Source organism: Rhamphochromis sp. 'chilingali' (genome assembly GCF_963969265.1).
Source record: "Rhamphochromis sp. 'chilingali' genome assembly, chromosome: 2".
NCBI lineage: Eukaryota > Metazoa > Chordata > Actinopteri > Cichliformes > Cichlidae > Rhamphochromis > Rhamphochromis sp. 'chilingali'.
In genome coordinates this window covers 4,277,342-4,295,829 of record NC_137930.1, presented here as the reverse complement: position 1 = coordinate 4,295,829, position 18,488 = coordinate 4,277,342, and the positions used below count along the sequence as shown (strand labels likewise).

The 18,488-nt window shown below is 41.2% G+C and overlaps 2 protein-coding genes across 7 annotated transcripts in view; one reads left to right on the top strand and one right to left on the bottom strand.

Annotated features, from left to right (window-relative positions):
* Nucleotides 1-2,447, top strand: part of LOC308392034 (Golgi apparatus protein 1-like) — a 35,102-nt gene extending 32,655 nt beyond the window's left edge. For 2 of the 6 annotated variants that reach the window (XM_080874878.1, XM_080874882.1), the window contains exons 25-26: nt 450-613; nt 1,319-2,447. In XM_080874878.1, the coding sequence (XP_080731004.1) occupies nt 450-613; nt 1,319-1,382 (228 nt within the window). In that variant the 3' untranslated portion in view covers nt 1,383-2,447. Of the gene's footprint in view, nt 1-449 lie in introns of all 6 variants that reach the window. The other 4 variants (XM_080874879.1, XR_013970747.1, XM_080874880.1 and 1 more) reach the window with 4 other exon arrangements.
* A 3,828-nt stretch (nt 2,448-6,275) lies between these two features.
* On the bottom strand, nt 6,276-16,932 carry LOC308392007 (fibulin-7-like). The gene is made up of 7 exons (XM_080874851.1): nt 16,784-16,932; nt 14,638-14,788; nt 14,247-14,417; nt 13,907-14,167; nt 13,598-13,735; nt 13,366-13,501; nt 6,276-9,074 (listed from the first exon to the last, which is right to left on the bottom strand). Exons 1-7 carry the CDS (start codon nt 16,880-16,882, stop codon nt 8,714-8,716), a joined length of 1,317 nt encoding a protein of 438 aa, XP_080730977.1. The 5' UTR covers nt 16,883-16,932; the 3' UTR covers nt 6,276-8,713.
* Between the last annotated feature and the right edge of the window lie 1,556 nt (nt 16,933-18,488).

The window sequence follows — 18,488 nt, the reverse complement described above, 5'->3', positions numbered from 1 at the left end:
GAGTTACATGATTTGGCTTCACTTAATCTATCGCAGGATCTTCCAAGAGTGGGAGTGCTATTTTCCAGAGCTCTGACTGGTGGTGATTTTGTATGTCTTGCTCTCTTATCGTCACATTACCTGCTCCAGAGTAAGTTAGGCCTGCAGCATAGGTTGCTATGTTAGTGGTCATTAAAACCAGCTTTAAACCTGCTTTAAACCTGAAAACACAAGATTAAACCTGAAGTTGTCGCCTTTGACCTTTTTGAGTCAGTTTTAAGAGACTTTTATTTTGAAATTGATTACTTTAATTCAACATGCTGTTACCTCATAATTGGGCGATTGAACACATTTTTATTTTTTATTGAAATATTTTTGAATAAGTAATTTGCACAAAAGTTTAAAGGTGCTTTTATTTTTTCCTCTGAAATGACACAGGCTTTTAATTCTTTCTCTCTGCCGTCCACCAGGTGGCGCCTGCTGAGGGACTTGGGGACTTGGCCATGCAGGTGATGACATCGCCGTCCAAGAACTACATCCTGACCGTGATCTGTGCCGGTGTGGCGCTGCTCTTCATGATGGGGCTGTTCTGCGGCAGGTTCACCAAGCGAGTCACTCAGGAGCTCAAGGACAGGTAGACTCCGCCCCCCCCTCTGGGGTCAGGACATATTTAACGACCGCAACTGAAAAAGACCTCCTCGCCATTTCACCCCTGATGCTCCTGAAAGTCCGCCGCATCGTCTTTACTTTCCTCCTGCAAGCTTTTTCACCCTCTCTCACAGCTGGGGCCATCTACATGGGAATGACATTACCCACAATCCTAGCTGTCAGAGATTTTCACACATTCTTATCTGATATATCTGGAGGGTTTTTTTGTTTGTTTTTTAACTCTTTCTCTTTTTGCTGTTGGTTTAAGGGGCAAGGATAGGGAGGGGAATTGGTAAGAATGTGGGGTCGGAGGTCAACGGTTATAAGTCAAGGTGAAAAAATGAAATGCGTAGGTGTAAATGTGTAGAATGCAGGGTGGGCAAATGCTCATGTGTAATAGAGCAGTTTAATGACTCCAGTATTTTATTGATAAGAGTGTGTGTTGCTGTGAAGGTATGTGTGTGTGAGCGCGAGTGTGTGTTGCTGTGAGGGTGTGTGTGAGATCCTTATGCCGCTTAACTTGTTCAAATGGCGGATAAAAGTTTCTTATCTCCTGCACACAGCTGGTTCCCAGAAGTAGTTTGAACTGTCTTTATGCCGCCAGATTGTTTTCTCCTTCTGCTTGAACAGGTTTTTGGAGTTTATTACACTTTTTTCCCCCCCTTCTTTTTTTTGTGCTGATTCATATTAGATTTTATCGCCAAGGGACTGCCAAGTGGGCGGTGCCAGCCAGCCCTCGACCGAGCCACAGATAAAGAGGCGAGGGTGGGGCCACAGAGTTGCACCTCACACACTTTGGCCAACTCGCTACAACCGGAATCGCTTGTGGTTATTTTACTTGGGTTTTTTTGTTTGTTTTCTCCAGATGGAGAAACCTCATCAATCCGGTGTCTTATTTTCCCACAGCACAGCCTGTGTCATAAATGCACCGTGTGTGTCCACCTGCTGCTCCCATCATTGCCATCTCGGGTGGGATTTTTTTTTTTTTTTTTTTTTTTTAAACATCACTCTGCTCAGACTGGGATGGAAACCAGACGTTTTGATTGCCGCCCATCGCCGCGCAGAGTGGCTGTCGGTTTTGTGCTGGTTGGCACGAAAAAGCTGAGAAGCAATGCAGGAAAAAAATAAAGACAAAAAAGAAACAATTCTAGATTACTATAGAGATGTGAACATTTTTGTGTAAAAATGATACTGGAATCATTGCACATCTTTCGTTCTTTTTTTTTTTTTTTTTTTTTTAAATATCTATAAATATATATATATTGTTTTGTCATAGCCTTATTTATTTGTTTACTTTTTTTTTTTTTTTCATCTATTATTTGAATGTTCTCTGGTTGCCTTTTCTCCAGCGAGACTCCCTTCTTCCTGCAGGGGGGGTGGGAGGAGGGAGAGGAGAGGCAGGGCGGGGGGAGGCAGCAAAGGTGTGAACACCTCCAGGTGTCGAACTCCTTGAGGAACTAGTGGATTTTCACGTGGGACAGTGCGGATTTTGAAATGCTGCATGCCTCCAGCTCCGTGTTTTTATTCTTGGGCTTGACCAGAGTCACTTTGCATGATTCCTGGTTCCAAATAATCTTTATTTGCTTCCTACTGGTTGACTGTTCCTCCTAAGAAAGAGGTCTGAGCAGCAGATGGGGGTAAGGCTTGTGTGCCTGAGATGACCGGATTAAGGATATCTTCTCTTTTTCTCTCTCTCATCATACAGATCCAGGATGTAGAGCAGCCTGAAGCCTGAGCTTTCCAGTTACTGTACATACACTGGCCTCGTTATTAGAAACATTGTAATTTTTTTTTTTTTTTTTTTTAAATTTTAACATGAACATCCATCAGTTCAACAGAAGTTGTGTAGGTTCACCTGAGGCAGTGTCGAGCAGCAGAATGCAGTTCCGCCATTGTCAACTTGATGCCGACTCCAGCATGAGTCAGTGTTCAAGGTTACCGCAGAAATAAAAATGTTTAAAGCTTGTCACAAAAATCATTTTGATCTCTGTAGATGGTTTCTCCTTCATAGCTGCACTCTGGGTAAATTCATTCGTAGCTCACCTGGTCCAACTTTGTGAAGACTTAAAGTTGGGTGAGGGTGCTTTGAGGGTGTGCCGACACTGGCAACTAATTGGAATCACTGAGCTCTGGAACGTGTTTCGGGTGTCTTCTCCTTTGATGATGATGATGATGATGATGATAATGATGATGATAATGAATATGACTTTGACGTGCAGGTAATTCTTCTAACAAACCATCCAACAGGTCTCTGCTTTAGTAATCGTGGCATTGTCTTTATTTTTTTCGCTTGTTACTTGCCACTAATGACTCTGTTACTGTAAAGTTGTCTCAACAGCATTTAACAAAGCATGAGATATTGCCAGGTGCATACCAGTTTTTACCACGAGATGGGGCAACAAGGCAAGAGATTAAGAGCATGTTCTTAGTCTCTTAAGGGAAGGCAGAAATATTTCAGTACACCCCCTGGAAGAATTCTGCCCCCTGGTGGTGAAAGTGTTACAAATGTTACCTTTAACACTAACTGGCAGGTTATGCACACTCACACAGTTTACAACTCTCCCCTCTCGTCCAGATACGGTCACTCTGGCTCTGTAAAAGCATATACACAGACATATATAGTCTGTGGTTCTGTAGAGGAGGACGGATTGCTCGGAGGGCGTGTTTGCGACGCTCAGCCTGCAGGTCGATGCCCGAGGAGGCGTTCAGTCTCATATAAACACGTGTGAGCAAACACTAAATCGAGGGCCTCTCCTCTCCCTGCGTGAGCTGATCACATGTACATGTGTATGATACTGAGTGACGATAACTTACTGTAAACTACATGTACCGTTCCCCTTCTAACTGTTGAAGCTTGGCGTGGTGAGCGCTGCCCTCTCTGCTTGTAAATGAGACGTTCTGCTTCATTGAAATGCCTTTTTTCCATCAGATTTTGTTTGTTTTTAAATCGAAGTGTGCCTAACCGCCGCCCCGCTGTACAGGACATCCCAGACGACCTGTTGCACCCAACAGAGGGTGACGTGTGGCGTATTTGACCGATCTTTTTGTAAAACTCTCTTGTTTGTTTGTTTGAATCCATTGAGCTCCTGATTGGTTTGGGGTTTTTTTTGTCCACTTTTTTTCTTTTGTTGTTGTTGTACAGATGAAAAATTGGACAGTTTGTTAATGATAATAATAAAGTCTGCAAGGTTTCTACTCCACTGTTTCTTTATTTCAAATCCGGCTCAACCAGAATTTACGCTGTGAAATGTAATATCTGTACATGTGGTAATACTTGAGCCCTGCACTAAATGTAGTGCTTTTTTTTTTGTGCATCTATATAAACTTTGAGGAAATGTTTGATTCCAAGTGGGACAGATGTTTGTTTCTACAGTGAGGTATTTGTGTGACATCTGGATGTAAATGAATAGGAGCCAGAGCGGGTGTCCATGTATATGGCATATGTATATGTGTCTGCTTTTATAATATGGAAAAATTGAGATTTGCTAAAAATGCACTTCGGTTGCTGAAGTGATATTTATGTGGCATCAATGAGTAAGTTTAAGATGCCTTCAGAACAGACCCTTACATTTAGGAAATAAGTTTCCTATTCTTTAGGTAATTATGGTAAAACTTTTCTTTGTTTTCACATCAGTTTGTGGGGCTTCAGCTCAGTTTTTTTTTGAAGCTTAAAAAAAAATCCCAATTTAATTTTGAAAGGTTAAAAGTTCTCATCTTAAGAAACCGCTGTGTCCAAAAATCTGCGTGTAGTGTTGGAAGAGACCAGCTCGAGCAAAGTGTGGATCGGGCTGTACTTGCATGTAGTTCCAATTTATACCACAAGGTGGCCCAACTATTTAAACTAGTGTTTGTGTAACCAGGCACATCATTAAAAACACTTTATATACCACACTGCCTCGGAGACTAATCAAAGCCTCGTGAGACTAAAACTGTCCTCCGTGGTTGAAAGTTTGAGTTTGCAGTGGGCGATCACAAAAAATCAAAACCATGTGGTGGCGTCCTTCGTTGTCAGACTGCAGCTCTCAAGCAAAATCCCGTCAGTGGCCTCAAACATCAACATCCAGACAGTTGCAGTGCTGTGGCTTCACTCTCATCTCCAACTATAGACTCTCTCGGTTGCTCGCTGCACAATGCAGTACAAAGTTAAGCCCCAAAACGTGAATGAATGCAGTGAAACTTCCTCTGAATTAAAGGACATGTTTTGCGGTTGTGCAAACTAAATCACACACAGTACCTTTTACGTTACAGCCCACCATTGTTTTAGGCGTTTTGCTGTAATCTGGCTTCCCCTCTGCAGCCTGCGGCTCCAGTGTTTTTCACTCTGGTCTTTCCTGCTTCTATTTGTGAACAGCACTCGCTCCATTATCCAGAACAATAGACCTTCACTCACAGAATGAAATGGTGCACAAAAGCCGGAGCGCCCAACAGTGATGCAGCCATGAATCCACCCGCTTTCCCTTCAAACTGGGTGGGGCCGAGCACTGTCTAAACTGAAATACTGGGTGACATCACCTGTGTGTGCATCAGTGAAGGCCTGAACGAACACATCCAGGTGCTTTGATACACTCTCACAACTGAGAGTAGATCTTTACTTCCCCTAAGAACAGTTTTCTTCTGACTTTCACACTAAGCTTTATTAGGTAGGGCAACGTTTTAGGCGGACATGGATGTACCTGAACCATGAAAACAAAGTATTTTGAGTGCCTAACTCTATCCTGCAGATGAACCTGGAAGCAAAGAGCATAAAGGTCAGAGTGGGATGTGAATAAGCGTGATAGCCTTAAACTTGCTCTGCCTAGTTTCCCTCCCTGACACAGGCTTGTGAGTCGTCAGTGGTGGACCACTTTTCCTGAAACACTGATATCTTTTCTAAATCTCCTGAACAAACCTGGCTGATGTGAGGTGCGTGACTCTCGAGCTTGGCGGTGTTTTGATTCGTGGTGACTTCCTTGTTGTTGCTAAGCAGCATTCATCTGGCCATTGCTGCAAAGACTAACAGAATTTCCACGAGGACGATAAATGTGATTTACGTATTTTCTCAATTTACCGAGCATTTCCTCATCTTTGCATTAAACTTGCTAAAACTACAATAACCAACTGCTTTGAATTAATGAGACCTTTAAAACCGCCTGCATATTTCTGGAGAGTTTTTGATACGTTACTAAGCTGAGACCACAACAAGGTACTTAAAGATGTGAACGTATGAAGTGATTCCAATTAAACTAAAGGGGGGAAAATAATCAAATGCAGGGAACGTTGTATTCCATCATGATATTCCCCTTGTCTCATGGTGGGGCTGATCTGGCAGTGTGGATGCTTCTCCTCAAACATCTGTGTTCTGCGCTGTGCTCTCTGTACTCTGTGAGACTCTCTGCAGGCATGCAGGGTAAACATACATGTCTGCGTTTGTGCTGCCTGTTTTTATGTGTTCTGTCTGACCCGTGGAGGCTTCGGGCCGTCTCGCAGAGCCGTGTTAAATTCTTCAGCCCTGCAGACCGAAACGCATGGAAGTCATAGACTGCACAAAAGACAAACTACAGTTTATGTTTTTAACATTTCAAGACAAAAAACATACCTTCCATTATTTACAGCTTTTAACTCGGCACATGTTAAAGGCTGACGCGATGTCGAGGTAAATGTGTTTATTCTGTAGTTTGGGGAAAATCATAATACAAAGTTTGCAAACAGTATCAGCAAAGACCTTGAAGTTTTAATACAGAGTAAAAATGCTGAGCCTGCACAGCCACGGTGTATCAGCACCTCTGATGACGTTATCATCAGGTAAATCACCGCAGGTTTTTCCAGAATCCTTCACCTTGCAAAGCCTGATGAATCATGAAATAATTGCCATATAAATTATTTTACTTTATTCCATTCAGCGTTTTGGGGCAATTTATTTAGGAACAAAAATCGTCACACTGATGATGTAGAGGTCTCAAAAACTCATGTCAAATACGTTACAGGGTTAAATGCTTCTCAGTATTTGAATCATTGGAAAATCCAATAAAACGATTGCTTAGACAATTTACAGACGGTTAGATGTGCTAAGCTGTGTTCGGGGTTAAATGATGTCTTTTCATTATGCTGGATACATTTTTATGGTCTTACAGAGCTTCAAAAATGTTTTATGAAGGGAACATTTAACTAACTCGTTCCCAGAAGACAATATCTCGTTCCAGGTGTTCTCATTTCCCACAAGAGGATAACTTCTTTTCACAATACAATTACCCTTAAAAACAAAATCACACCAATACCTCCTGAGAACATTCAACATTATGCACTCCACACTGTATATAAATGCCACTTGTTTTGCACATATTCAACTCTGTATATTTTATATATTTTATTATTATTATTATTATTATTATTTTTTATTATTATTATTATTTTTTACTATTTAATTTGTAAAAATGTGTATACACACACACACACACACGTAGGAAAATATTTAGTATACACATCCAGAAATGCATACACTATTATATATTGTACATATATTTATTAGTTTCAGGTTGGCCATTCTTGTATTTTGCTCGTTTGTGTTGTTGTGTTTGCACATCTCTGTTGCTTGTGGGGCTCGCACACAAGAATTTCACTCGCATGTGCTGTGCCAGTGTGCCTGCACATGTGATGTGACAATAAAAGTGATTTGATTTGATTTGATTTGAGAACAAGATAATGAACTTGTTCCTGGAATTCATTTAACTTGTTCAAATGGCGGATAAAAGTTTCTTATCTCCTGCACACAGCTGGTTCCCAGAAGTAGTTTGATTCCTGCACACGAGTGAAGCTTGAGGTTTAGTTTGTCATCGCTGAAGTCAAGGTTGCTATCATGTGGTTAAAGTTAGGAAACAGAGTCACTGTTTTCATGAGATCCACAACATCCTCAGCACAAGAAAATATTAAAACACAAAATGCCTCATTTTTCTTACAGAGTTTGAGAAAACAGAACTTTTGAATAAGTGATGATATCAGCTTCAGTTGTTTGAACATGTTACATAAACCTTTGTGCTTCCTTTCATGTTCATTTAGCTCAACTAGCTGGAACTAGCTCCTGACCTGAATCAGTGGAAGTAAGATGATGGATGGTTGAATGGATGTGTTGTTTATGGTTTTTATTGTTCCAGTGAATGGACTGGAAAACAATAACCACAGTTGTAAACATAAAAAAACAAATGTGGGCGACACATCCCTGCATGTGTTTTAAAATTGAAAGTGACATGAACTTTGACCTGTAGTTTTTCAGAGGTGATGGAAGGACTTTCTCAAACATATAATTTGCGCAACCTTTAATTAACTGGTTTGGCTGAATTTGTGCTCCAGTTCGCTGACTTTTGTTTTGCGTCCAGGGTCACTGAATTTCCTCATTTCCAGCTCCATATTTTAATGATGGCATCCGTAGAGTAGCTCTATATGACTGAAGGAAGGTTTTGTATAAACATGTGTGTAAAAAGCAGTATTAAACCTTTTAATATGAACTAAACCAATAAGGAGAATGTACAGGTTGTACTCTAACATCCATACTTAGAATGGTGCACTAAGTAGTGCCAGTGTAGCGTAGCATCCTAGCAGTCTAAGTCCAAGTTAGTGTTAGCTTTCTACAGAAGTGACTTTGGTAGAGAACAGACTCTTAAAAACGAACATGTAACAAACATTAGATTAGTTAGAATGTTTTTTGTTTTTTTTTTTAAAGATTGTTTTTCAATACAAAATAATTTAAAATATTGAAGAATGTGATGCTACTTCTACATGTGCTCACCTCATTATCTGAAACTTATCTGGTTGTGTTCAAAAACAACATATTACACATATGTCAAGAAAATGATGTAAGGCAGAGCAGGCCCACTTCAAAATCCTAAATACTAACTATTAGGTCTTCTTGGATCTGGCTATGTTATGCTCTATATACAAAATTCATATTTTTGAAAAGAACTAGAAAATTACAGTTAGTCACCTACAAAGAGGTCAAAAACACTCAGTGGTTCCACGTCCACTCTTCATCCTGCCCTGAAACGTCTTCATCAGTACAGTCAGAGTTCAGCTTATCTCCTCCTACAAACCCCGGGTAACCGTCATCGCTTCCTTTCTAAAACTCGTACGGAGACACGAACAGGGTGACCTTGGTGAGGTAGCGGCCCAGCAGGGTGTTGTGCTCCAGCTCGCTCATCTCCACCTCGGCTTCTAGCGTGGCCGGCCCCTTGATGGGCGTCACCAGGAGGAGGGTGCCCGTCTGTCTGCCCGAGCGCTGCACACTAAAGTGGCCCCGGCCGCGACCGCCGGCGAGGCCGAATCGCAGCGTGTCGCCCAGCACGCGAGTGGCAGACACCCGGAAGAGGATGCGCGGGGCGGACATGTTGGACACTACAGAAAGGAAGTGGAAGGAGATGGAGTTTGGTGCCTGAGTGCATGGCTTGTCTCCCAGCATGCACGGGTTCCTCTCACACCGCCTGAAAGAACACAAAGAGGGTAAACATTATTGGTTTTCAGTTATTCACAGGTTTTAGTCATTCTTATGGAACAACCGGCCTGCTCTCTGTCCTAATCTAAGATGAACAAGTACAAAAAACAGCAGACCGAGGCCTCAGGGCTTCAGCTGCCCTCAGCAGCACTGAATTGGATAAATGGAAGAACAAGATTTCAACATACTCAATTACAGAAGGACAACTAACTAACATGTGATCAAAAAGATTTTCTAAAACTGGCTCACTTCTCCTTAAGACCATCTTTTTGGACATGTCCAGACAGCTTTCAGAGTAGCGTCTACTTTTAAAGCACTACATGGACCCTGTGATGTCACCTCACACTTGAGGGTTATTGCAATCATAAAGAGTCCACCGTTCCCAAGCCTGAATGTGGCCTCATACATTCACATGCACTGCTTAAAAAATCAAAGATCCAAATCAAATCAGTTTTATTTATATAGCACTTTGGTCCACAGTTGTTGTTTTTAAAAGTACTGTACAATAGAATAATCAGGTAACATTTAAAAGGAAAGGAAAATAATAAGAATAAAATAATGACAGACTCCTACAGAATTAAAAGCCAAGGAGTAAAAATGGGTCTTTAAAATGCACGAAAACCCAGGAATGTCCTGATGTGCCTTCCTGAAGGAGTCGGATTACCTGTGAAACCTCTGTGAGGTCCACGTATCGCCTCAAGCTAAACCATTCCTGTTTTCGAGTTTTCTCATGGTTGCCCCTCTACTGCACCTGTCGTTAAAGCAACTGACACAACCAGCGTTTCTTAACTGACTAGATCGAGCTCACAGAAGGACTTGATGCTAAACTCTAATAAAAAAGTGTCATGTGTTAGTGCTACTTATATGATAAGTTAGCTGATACAAATTTCAAAACTCATCATTTAATTTGTTTTTGATTGAAATTGAATATTACTTAAACTCTCTTAAATTGACTTCCAATAAAAAAGGTTTATCATTGATTGAAATTCATTCAGAAATAATCCTTCTTACTTCATTGTACTGTATATTGTTACTGTTATTTGCCCTGTATGTCTACTGTACAAACTGAACTGGAATGACTGACTGTTCGCTTTATCATTTCAAATAAAGTTCGAAAAAAAAGTTAGCTGATACAGCAAACCAGACAAAACATGATGATTAGAACGAGAGAGCGAGAGAGAAGAAACCTGTTTGGATGCTTGACATGATCTGAAAAAGGTGATTTAGCTGTAATTTGAGAGAAGTGCAGATTATTAGTTAGAGAAAATTAATCAAACTTTTCAAGCTATCGTTCTGTCTTTGTGATGACTCTTTTGAGGGCACCCATTGGTTTTGAATAACTCTTTTCACTTCCTGTAAAATGCTTTTATATTCATCACTCTGTGACGTATATCTTTTTAATCCAGTTTAATCTGATTAGCTTCAGCATGCTAATGCCTCCTACCACGTAAAGCTACACTTCATGGTTAGCTTGTGAGTCATAGTTAGCAAAAAAACATCTGAGGTCAGTCTTGGGTCAAAAACATCTTCTACATCTCCAACAAAGTGTGGTTGCGGGTTGGAACGCATTCTTGTATTCTTCATCTTCATCGACTTCCTGTCTCCTCTATAGTAGAATCCAGTCTGATTGTTTATGGTTCTCCAGAGACGCCATGATTGTTTAGTCATCCCCAGAGTAATCTGTTAAAATCCTGAAATGATCCTAGTCTCCTGAAATGATACCCTGCTCTTGTACTCATGGGTAAGGACCTGCTTTTCTCAGAAATTGACACAAACACTGAAAGTGAACACATGATTTTGTTTGTTATATGCTGGAGAGAGTGCAGGCGTACTCTGCACCCTCCCAGATTCAGAGTTAGGTTTGGGACGGTGTTTTTTAGACATACATGGCTGAAATGTTTGACAGAGTTAGTGTTTTCTGTCATATATGTTCTGTCCCAGTAGTGAACGTTCATATTAAACATAACAAAAGTTGAGTGATAATAACTCAGCATATATACAAGTAACCTCTGTGAGCCAAAAGCTCAGATGGTCTGAAACATGGACTGCCACTAAACTCACAGTTTATATGTATATTTTTTCTCTAAGTGGTCAGAGAGAGTTATCCTAGGAGTTCAATTTTCAATTATATTTTGATAGAGCGCCAAATCACAAAAACAATTGCCTTAATGCGCTTTATATTGTAAAGGTAAAGACCCTACAATAATACATACAGAGAAAACACCAACAATCATATGACCCTATGAGCAAGCGCTTTGGTGACAGTGGGAAGGAAAAACTCCCTTTTAACAGGAAGAAACCTCCGACAGGAATAGGCTCAGGAAGGGGCGGGGCCATCTTCTGCAGCCGGTTGGGGGTTGGGGTGAGTTAAAACAGCTCATTTCAGACAGAGCGTGAATGAATGAAAGATTTATTTTGAACTGTGAATCATGCAAATCTTAAAAAAATATTTTAGATAAGATTTGACCTCGAGAGGCTTTTGTTAATGTTAATATTTGACGCATTTGTAAAATGGTATCAAGGGTTGATATTTGTTAAAGGTTTTGTATCAAAGTTAGAAATTCTTTTGTGATGGCACTAATGTGAGGAATTTCACTACATACAGTCTTTTATCCTTCCTCTGCTGCCTTTTGTTCTAGTCTTATGCAAAATGATTCTTAGTTTTTAATTGATGTGTTAAAATTTTATAGTTAAAATACTTCAGAGTAACGTTTCCACTGCAAATCTTCTCAGAAAATATTTTGCAGAACCCTTGAACTAAGCCAAACACCCTGGAGAGCCTGTGTGCCTGCAATTTTCATGTTTTTTGTGACCAAAATACAGGAAACAGATGATACAACAGCTGTTTTCTGCAAACGTTTGTGTTGAATTTGTGGCTTGCTAAATCATCTTTATCCAAGTCCCTCTTTAGCTAGTGAGTCCAACAAAAGGCTCGCTCAGATTACATGCCTTTGACATCCTCTTTCAAATTGAAGATGAATGATGGGCAACTTTTACAGTAAGTTCTCCCAATAGTTTATTTTTTCTTTTGGTGGTTTTCCCCACAAAGAAGTGATCAGGTCAATCCTCATATTATTTGCTTTTCATGCAATTACTGTATTGACTGTATTTGTCTTGCAGTTTCTTGGGTTTGACTGGGGGAATTTTTGCAATTTGGCATCTCCGTGATTCCAGGTGTGGAAAAAGTACTTGAACAATCTGCTGTGGTAAACACGTCCAGTGCTGTAAACACGTTTCAAGGTTCTTGACCGATCAGCTAACTGGAGCCTGAAAACTCAGCAGTTCATCTGAGGCCAAACCTCAGCCTGACTCTCAGCCCAGATTCTACCAGAGCTAAGAGATGGGTGGAGGAGGGAAGTGGTTAACTGTGAGGTCGAGGTCATTGTTTGTCAAATATTTCTTTATCGCTGTCCCTGTCATTGACTTTATGTCTGATTCTTTTTCTTCTGAGGTGACAGGTTTATGGTTTTGATTGTGTCTTTGTGTTTCTGGGTGCTGTTTAATTGCACTCTCGATGTGTGATTTAAATTGAGTGTAGTTCAGGGCAGTCATTCTTTTGACTGCTTGTTCGCTAGTTTCAAATTCAGACTGTCAGTTTTGTTTTCATCCACAGTTGTTGGACAAATAGACGAAGTCCATAGAACTTGGAGAGTTTCCAGATGTTTTGCAACTGTCTGGATTGCCTCAAACAGCATGTGGACTGATTTTTGACCAATGGGACAAATATCACACCACTGAGCTCATTTGAATCACAGACAGATTGTTTTGGTTTTGGGGATCAAATCACACTCTAACCTTTCTTTATTCGAGTTAATATTAGTGAGTCCCACTCACACAGACTTAGAGACTGGTTGGCAATCATTTGGCAACCATCGGTTGATAGGAAAAAGTGTCTAGCACTCGACCCACTGCTGAGTGGTTGCTTCTAGTGTGAAACTGGTTGCAAACAGGTATTTGGTGCTGTACCAAAAACCTTTTTATTATTGTTAAGGCACCACAGGTTGCCATGGTCACCAGTACTTTGCATGGAAGATGCCAGTTTGTCTGTCCACCATCAAAAACTACTTGCCAAGTAGTGCTGAAACTGTGAAAAGTGAGCTGCAAACTGGAAACTCAGACTGTTTGCCTTTAAAGTAAATAGTGAGATTCGCAAACTTTCAGATTGTACAAACTAAAGGTTTATGTGGAGATATGGAGACACAAACGGGACACAGAAGGTAAGATAGAAGAGAACAGCTCAGAGGAAGGTTGAGGAGAAAAAGGTCGGTAAGTACTCTTACATGGACGATGTTTTGATGTACGTGGCGTTTTTCAAGCGAGGACACTCCACCGTCACGCACTGGAAACCTCCGTAGGTGTTCACACACAGCTGGTCTGCTGTGCAGTTGTGCATCCGGTTTTCACACTCGTCAATGTCTGAATGCGAAAGGTCAAAGGTGAGAGGTACAACTACAAGGGCGCAGCCATCTTAAACATTCCCCAAATAGAACAGGATGACCTCTGAACTCTGACCTGTGCAGCTGCGGCCGTCTCTGGTCAGGTCGTACCCGGACGGACAGATGCAGTGGAAGCTGCCGGGTGTGTTCACGCACTGATGGACGCAGAGCAGGCCAGGCTGACCGAGGGGAAACAGATGGCACTCGTCGATATCTGAAACAGACACAAGCAAAATTCTAGTTGATTAATCGGTCGGTTGATTGAAAGAAAATTTACATCCAACAATTTTGGTTCTCAAGCGAAGACATTGAAAATCGATTTTTTTAACTGCTGAGAATGATCAGCGTTTTGTTAATGTGGTGGTTATTGGTATGGACTGATCACCTGTGCAGATGTTGTTGTCACGGCCTGATATGGTGAAGCCCACGTCACAGGTGCAGCGGGTGGAGCCCAGGAAGTGTGTGCAGTGAGAGGGTCGTACTGAAGAGGAGGGAGAGGATGACGTGGGTGACTGGTGAGAAAGTGAAGTTGCTGAAGAGGATGCTGACAGAGCAGCAGAAGCAGGAAATGATGACGAAGAGGAGGCGGAGGAGGAGGGAGAAGCGGGAGAGAAGGAGGGGAGGGAGTTGGCGGTGCTGTTGAGGTCTGAAAAGAAAAACCAGGTTTAAAAAAACAGAAGCACAAAACTTTGAAGCAGAACTGTGATTGACCTCCGGAGACTCACGTCTGCACATGGGCTGCTGACCGCTCCACTTCAGAGACTCCAGACACACTCGGGTCCGAGGACCAATCAGCTCATAGCCGGACTTGCACAGGAAGTGGACCTCGTGTCCGATGCCAAATACCCTGCCCAGTCTGCGGCCGTGAGCGGGGGGATCCGGTTTGGGGCAGGATGCTGCAAGGCAAAACATTTCTGTCTGAGATAATCTTAATCCACCTGCTGGACCTCAGAAAAGTTATACACCAGCTCAAACCCTGTGGTCATCTGGAACAGACACCAGGAACTGACGGTGCTCCAGTGTGTCAGCCTCCCCTGCAGCTCCGCCACAAACCATGCCCCGCCACAGGGACACTACACCAAAAACTCCTCCCACTTTTACCATTTATTTTTTTACCTATTTTAAAGACGGCCATGGTGCTGTTGTGCAGGGTGCTAATCTTCTTCTTTAGGGAGCGCAGGCTCTGCTGGTAGGACGTCTCATGGACCGCCAGCATCTTCTCCACCTGCCGCAGCGAGTTCAGCAGATCGTGAGTGGATGGACACTCCTGTGGGGGCGGGACGAGGAGGGGTTAGAGAAGGCCTTCCTCCATCTAATCTTTGTCTTTTTTGGCACTTTTATAATAAGCTGAGTAAATTCTGGGGCCAGAACACCAAAACCATGAGCTGACTCAAGCTCAAATGTGCACGGTGGATGTGGGTGTATACTTCTAAATGCCTCCTATCACAATAAATATTCATTAATTACTATTAATTCTATCTTTAGGCCCAAATATGAAAACACAAAGTTTTTCCAAGGTTGTAATAATTTGTTTGGCTAGAGGCAGAAGATGACCATCACATTCTGTTTGCAGGTGTGAGGTCTGCACACAGAGGTGAGGTTTTTCAGAGCTGCATTTAAGCCTGGGTGAAAACTGAACCAGAAGCGGCCGCTCGCCTCACAATCACTGTTGAAACACAGCTTAACTCGGCGCTGCTGCCACACAGCGAACCTGTGGTTTGTGTTTTCGGTGTTTGGAGGCGTTCCTTTGGTTTCTTACAGGCAGTGAAGACTAAGGAGGGTGAACCTGAGCTCTGCGTGCTGAGCTGCAGCTACTATGTATTTAAACAGACTTTGGTGTTGGTGTGAGTAATCAAACTCTAATGACAATAAAAACAAGAATTTGTTCGTGCACTTTGATTGATTTGACCAGGGCTAAGGGTGTGTCATAGTCGTTGAATTTCTTTTTTTTAATTTTAGTTTTTTGGACATTATTTAACGGTACACAAGATTAAAAAGTTCAAAGAGCTCCACTTGATTTAAATTTACCTGAATCAAATTCAAGGTCATGCTCCTGTGCACCTTTGCTCTGAGCAGAACTCCTAATGTGTCGTCTTATACTTTCTGCTTCTAGCTGGACCTTCTCCAACATGTCAGAAAGATGAATCTTCAATTTGATCTTAATTTTTTGAAGCACACAAAGCTACAGTTTGAAGATATGTGTTTGTGATGCCTGAAATTCCAGGTCAGGTCATTTCTGCTGAATGTTCTGACTCAGAAACATCTGGATATTACAGATGCTGAGAAACATGTGTCCCTGCTGCTCTTTGCCTTCAGGTTGGAAAACTGGATTCTTGAAAACTGCTCAGTCTTAGTTGGAGACCGAGCTCTCATCATCAGCGATGATTGTCTGCATAAATGTTTAATTGAGTTTGAAAAACGAGTTGATGTTTATGTTTAGCATAGAAGAATCTAAAAATATCAGCCATGCTTGAAGCTCTCAGGACTTGCAAGAGAAGATGATTATGAACATCATATGGCCAAATTTACAGAGCTAAATGGATTTTTCTTTGTTATATCTATAATCATAGTGTGTGGTACTGCACTATGCTTCAATAAATAATCTCAAATATATTTTTAATATAAAAAAGATCACGATCTTTCTCTTGATCAGATCATGTTCCAACTTTTTTGACTCTCTAAGAAATAAAACCTGGATATAAAATCATTTTGATGTCAACTTTTACTCAAAAAACATTTAGACCCAAAATGCTGACTTAAGTAATTAGATTACATGTAAATCTACCATGAAATTTTGTTACATGAGTACAATGTAAAAAAAAAAATTAAACTTACTTCATTTTGCTTGATTTTTTTATTTGAACTTTATATGAACTTTTGATTTCATATATTTCATTTTCATTTTACTCAAAATTGTTCCTTCAGTGTCCTACTAATTAGAGAGGGGTCAGCTGACATGTTAAACATGCATTATTTTAGCTTTAGGGGATGACTTTTTTTTTCAGGAATATCATCTCCAAGACTGGGAACATTAAAGTGTTATAGCCTAAAAGCTATAAAAGTAAAATGCAAACATGATAAGAACTATTCTTATGTATTTTATTTAAGAAAAACAGTCGTAATTTTTTTAATTACATTGAATTCGATTGAATACATACATTATATTGAATTAGTCTTATGAGACCTTCGGTCCAAATATAGATGATTTCACGTTTTTCTTATTTTTTTAAAAAGCATGACCAGGTCAGACACCGGTACCAACCTGAGCAGAAGAAGAATAAATCTGATGAAGGCTGATCATCATCATCGTCAGCGTAATGACCCCAGCAGCCTTCATCCTGGAAAAAAACTCCATCCTCATGATGATCCGTCTTCAGCTCCTCTGCTGCGTCCTCAGAACTGAACCATCTCTTCTCCTGCTCTTTCTTTTCAAGGGCACTTGCCAAATTTCTCCTGCGCTCCCTCACAACCCTCCCTCCACCTCCACCTTCACCTCCACCCACCTCCCTGTCAGGCATGTTGGAGGTGGAAGCTGAAGCCAGAGGAGGAGGAGGAGGAGAAGAAGGAGGGCCCACATCTGGAACATGCTGTCCATTCTTTCTTTTTTTTTATAAACCATCAGCAAATCCAGAAATAGACTTAAATTATAAGGAGAAGTCAGCTGGCAGTGGTGTCTTTTAATCATCCCCCGTTGTTGGGGAGTATTTCAGATTCGCTCTCCAGCTCAGGAATGTGGCTCTTGCTCCAATTACAGTCACTATAAAGCCCCACTTTTTTTGAAACCCCAAACTCGCCTCGTTGCAGCATAATGTCATGTTGCTCCTAAATGACAAGGCAGCGATATCTGAGGCAGAAGCCCCCGCCTCGGTTATCCCCCACTCAGAAAGAGAAAAAAAAGAGGTGTAGAGATCCTGGAAGAGATGTTAGAAAAGACCCTGCAGCTGCTACAAGTCCAAACTTCAACTTAAACTCAGAGTCATATATAAGGTATGATAATGGCAGAGTATGCATGCACACTATAATCTCCTATACAGCACCCTAAACACATGAAAATCCCCAAAAGGAAAAACACATCTGCTGAATTTGGAATTATAACGTTTAATTGGAAGTAAATAAAAAAGATGATTGAACTCCATCAAACAAGGCCTTGAATTTCCTTGAAGAGCCTGGAATTTCATGTGCAGTGAGCGCAGAGGGACACACACTCTTTCACGCATTTGTTAAAAACACAAAAGAACCATTTGCACAGCTAAAAACTGTCTTTATGGAAGATTATTGGAAAAACAAAAAGAAGCACATTTTGATTTTTAACATGCCTAAAATTAGAACACTGAGTCCACACAAGATATGTGCTTAAATAACAGATATGTCATCATAAGTAAACTAACAGAATACAAACCCCAAAAAGGGGGTTGGGTATTCATACCAGATACCAGCTGGTATGAAATAGAGATGCTTTAGTTTTATTCTCTTATTAGAGTTATTCTTGAATTATCATAATTAATGTTGGTCCAAGTTCAGCATTGCAAGTGAGCATATTGTTATGATGTCATAGTTTTGTGACGTGTAAAAAAACAAAAACGGCCAATGAGCACTCAGGAAAACATTGTAAATAAAAGGCTGTTAGGATTGGGGCTGGGGGTTGGGATGTGATCGTGCTTAGGGTTGTAGCGCTATAGTTAGGGTTAAGCTCTTCTGGTTAGGGTTTAGTGTGTGGTGTAACGGTGTGTCCACATCACAAAAGTATGACATCACAGAAATGTGAGTGGTCACTTGCAATGTGGAATGTGGACCAAGATTAAGTCTGATTATGCGGGAACAACACCCACATGGAGCTATCAGATTGTGCTTTGCTCATCAGCCAGTATCACCAAAGACAGCCTGAGACCTCCTGGAAAACAGGTGGAGCTGTGAAGCACTCACTGGAATGAAGTGAAAGGCTCATATTGTCATCTTTTTTCCAGGTT

Excerpts from the sequence above, each read along its gene's own strand:
- LOC308392007 (XM_080874851.1), bottom strand. The coding sequence starts at position 16,882 with ATGAGGATGGAGTTTTTTTCCAGGATGAAGGCTGCTGGGGTCATTACG. Across the intron at positions 13,502-13,597 it reads AGACGGCCGCAGCTGCACAG|ACATTGACGAGTGTGAAAAC; the intron begins GTCAGAGTTCAG and ends TTTCGCATTCAG. Across the intron at positions 9,075-13,365 it reads TACATCAAAACATCGTCCAT|GCGGTGTGAGAGGAACCCGT; the intron begins GTAAGAGTACTT and ends GTGTTCTTTCAG.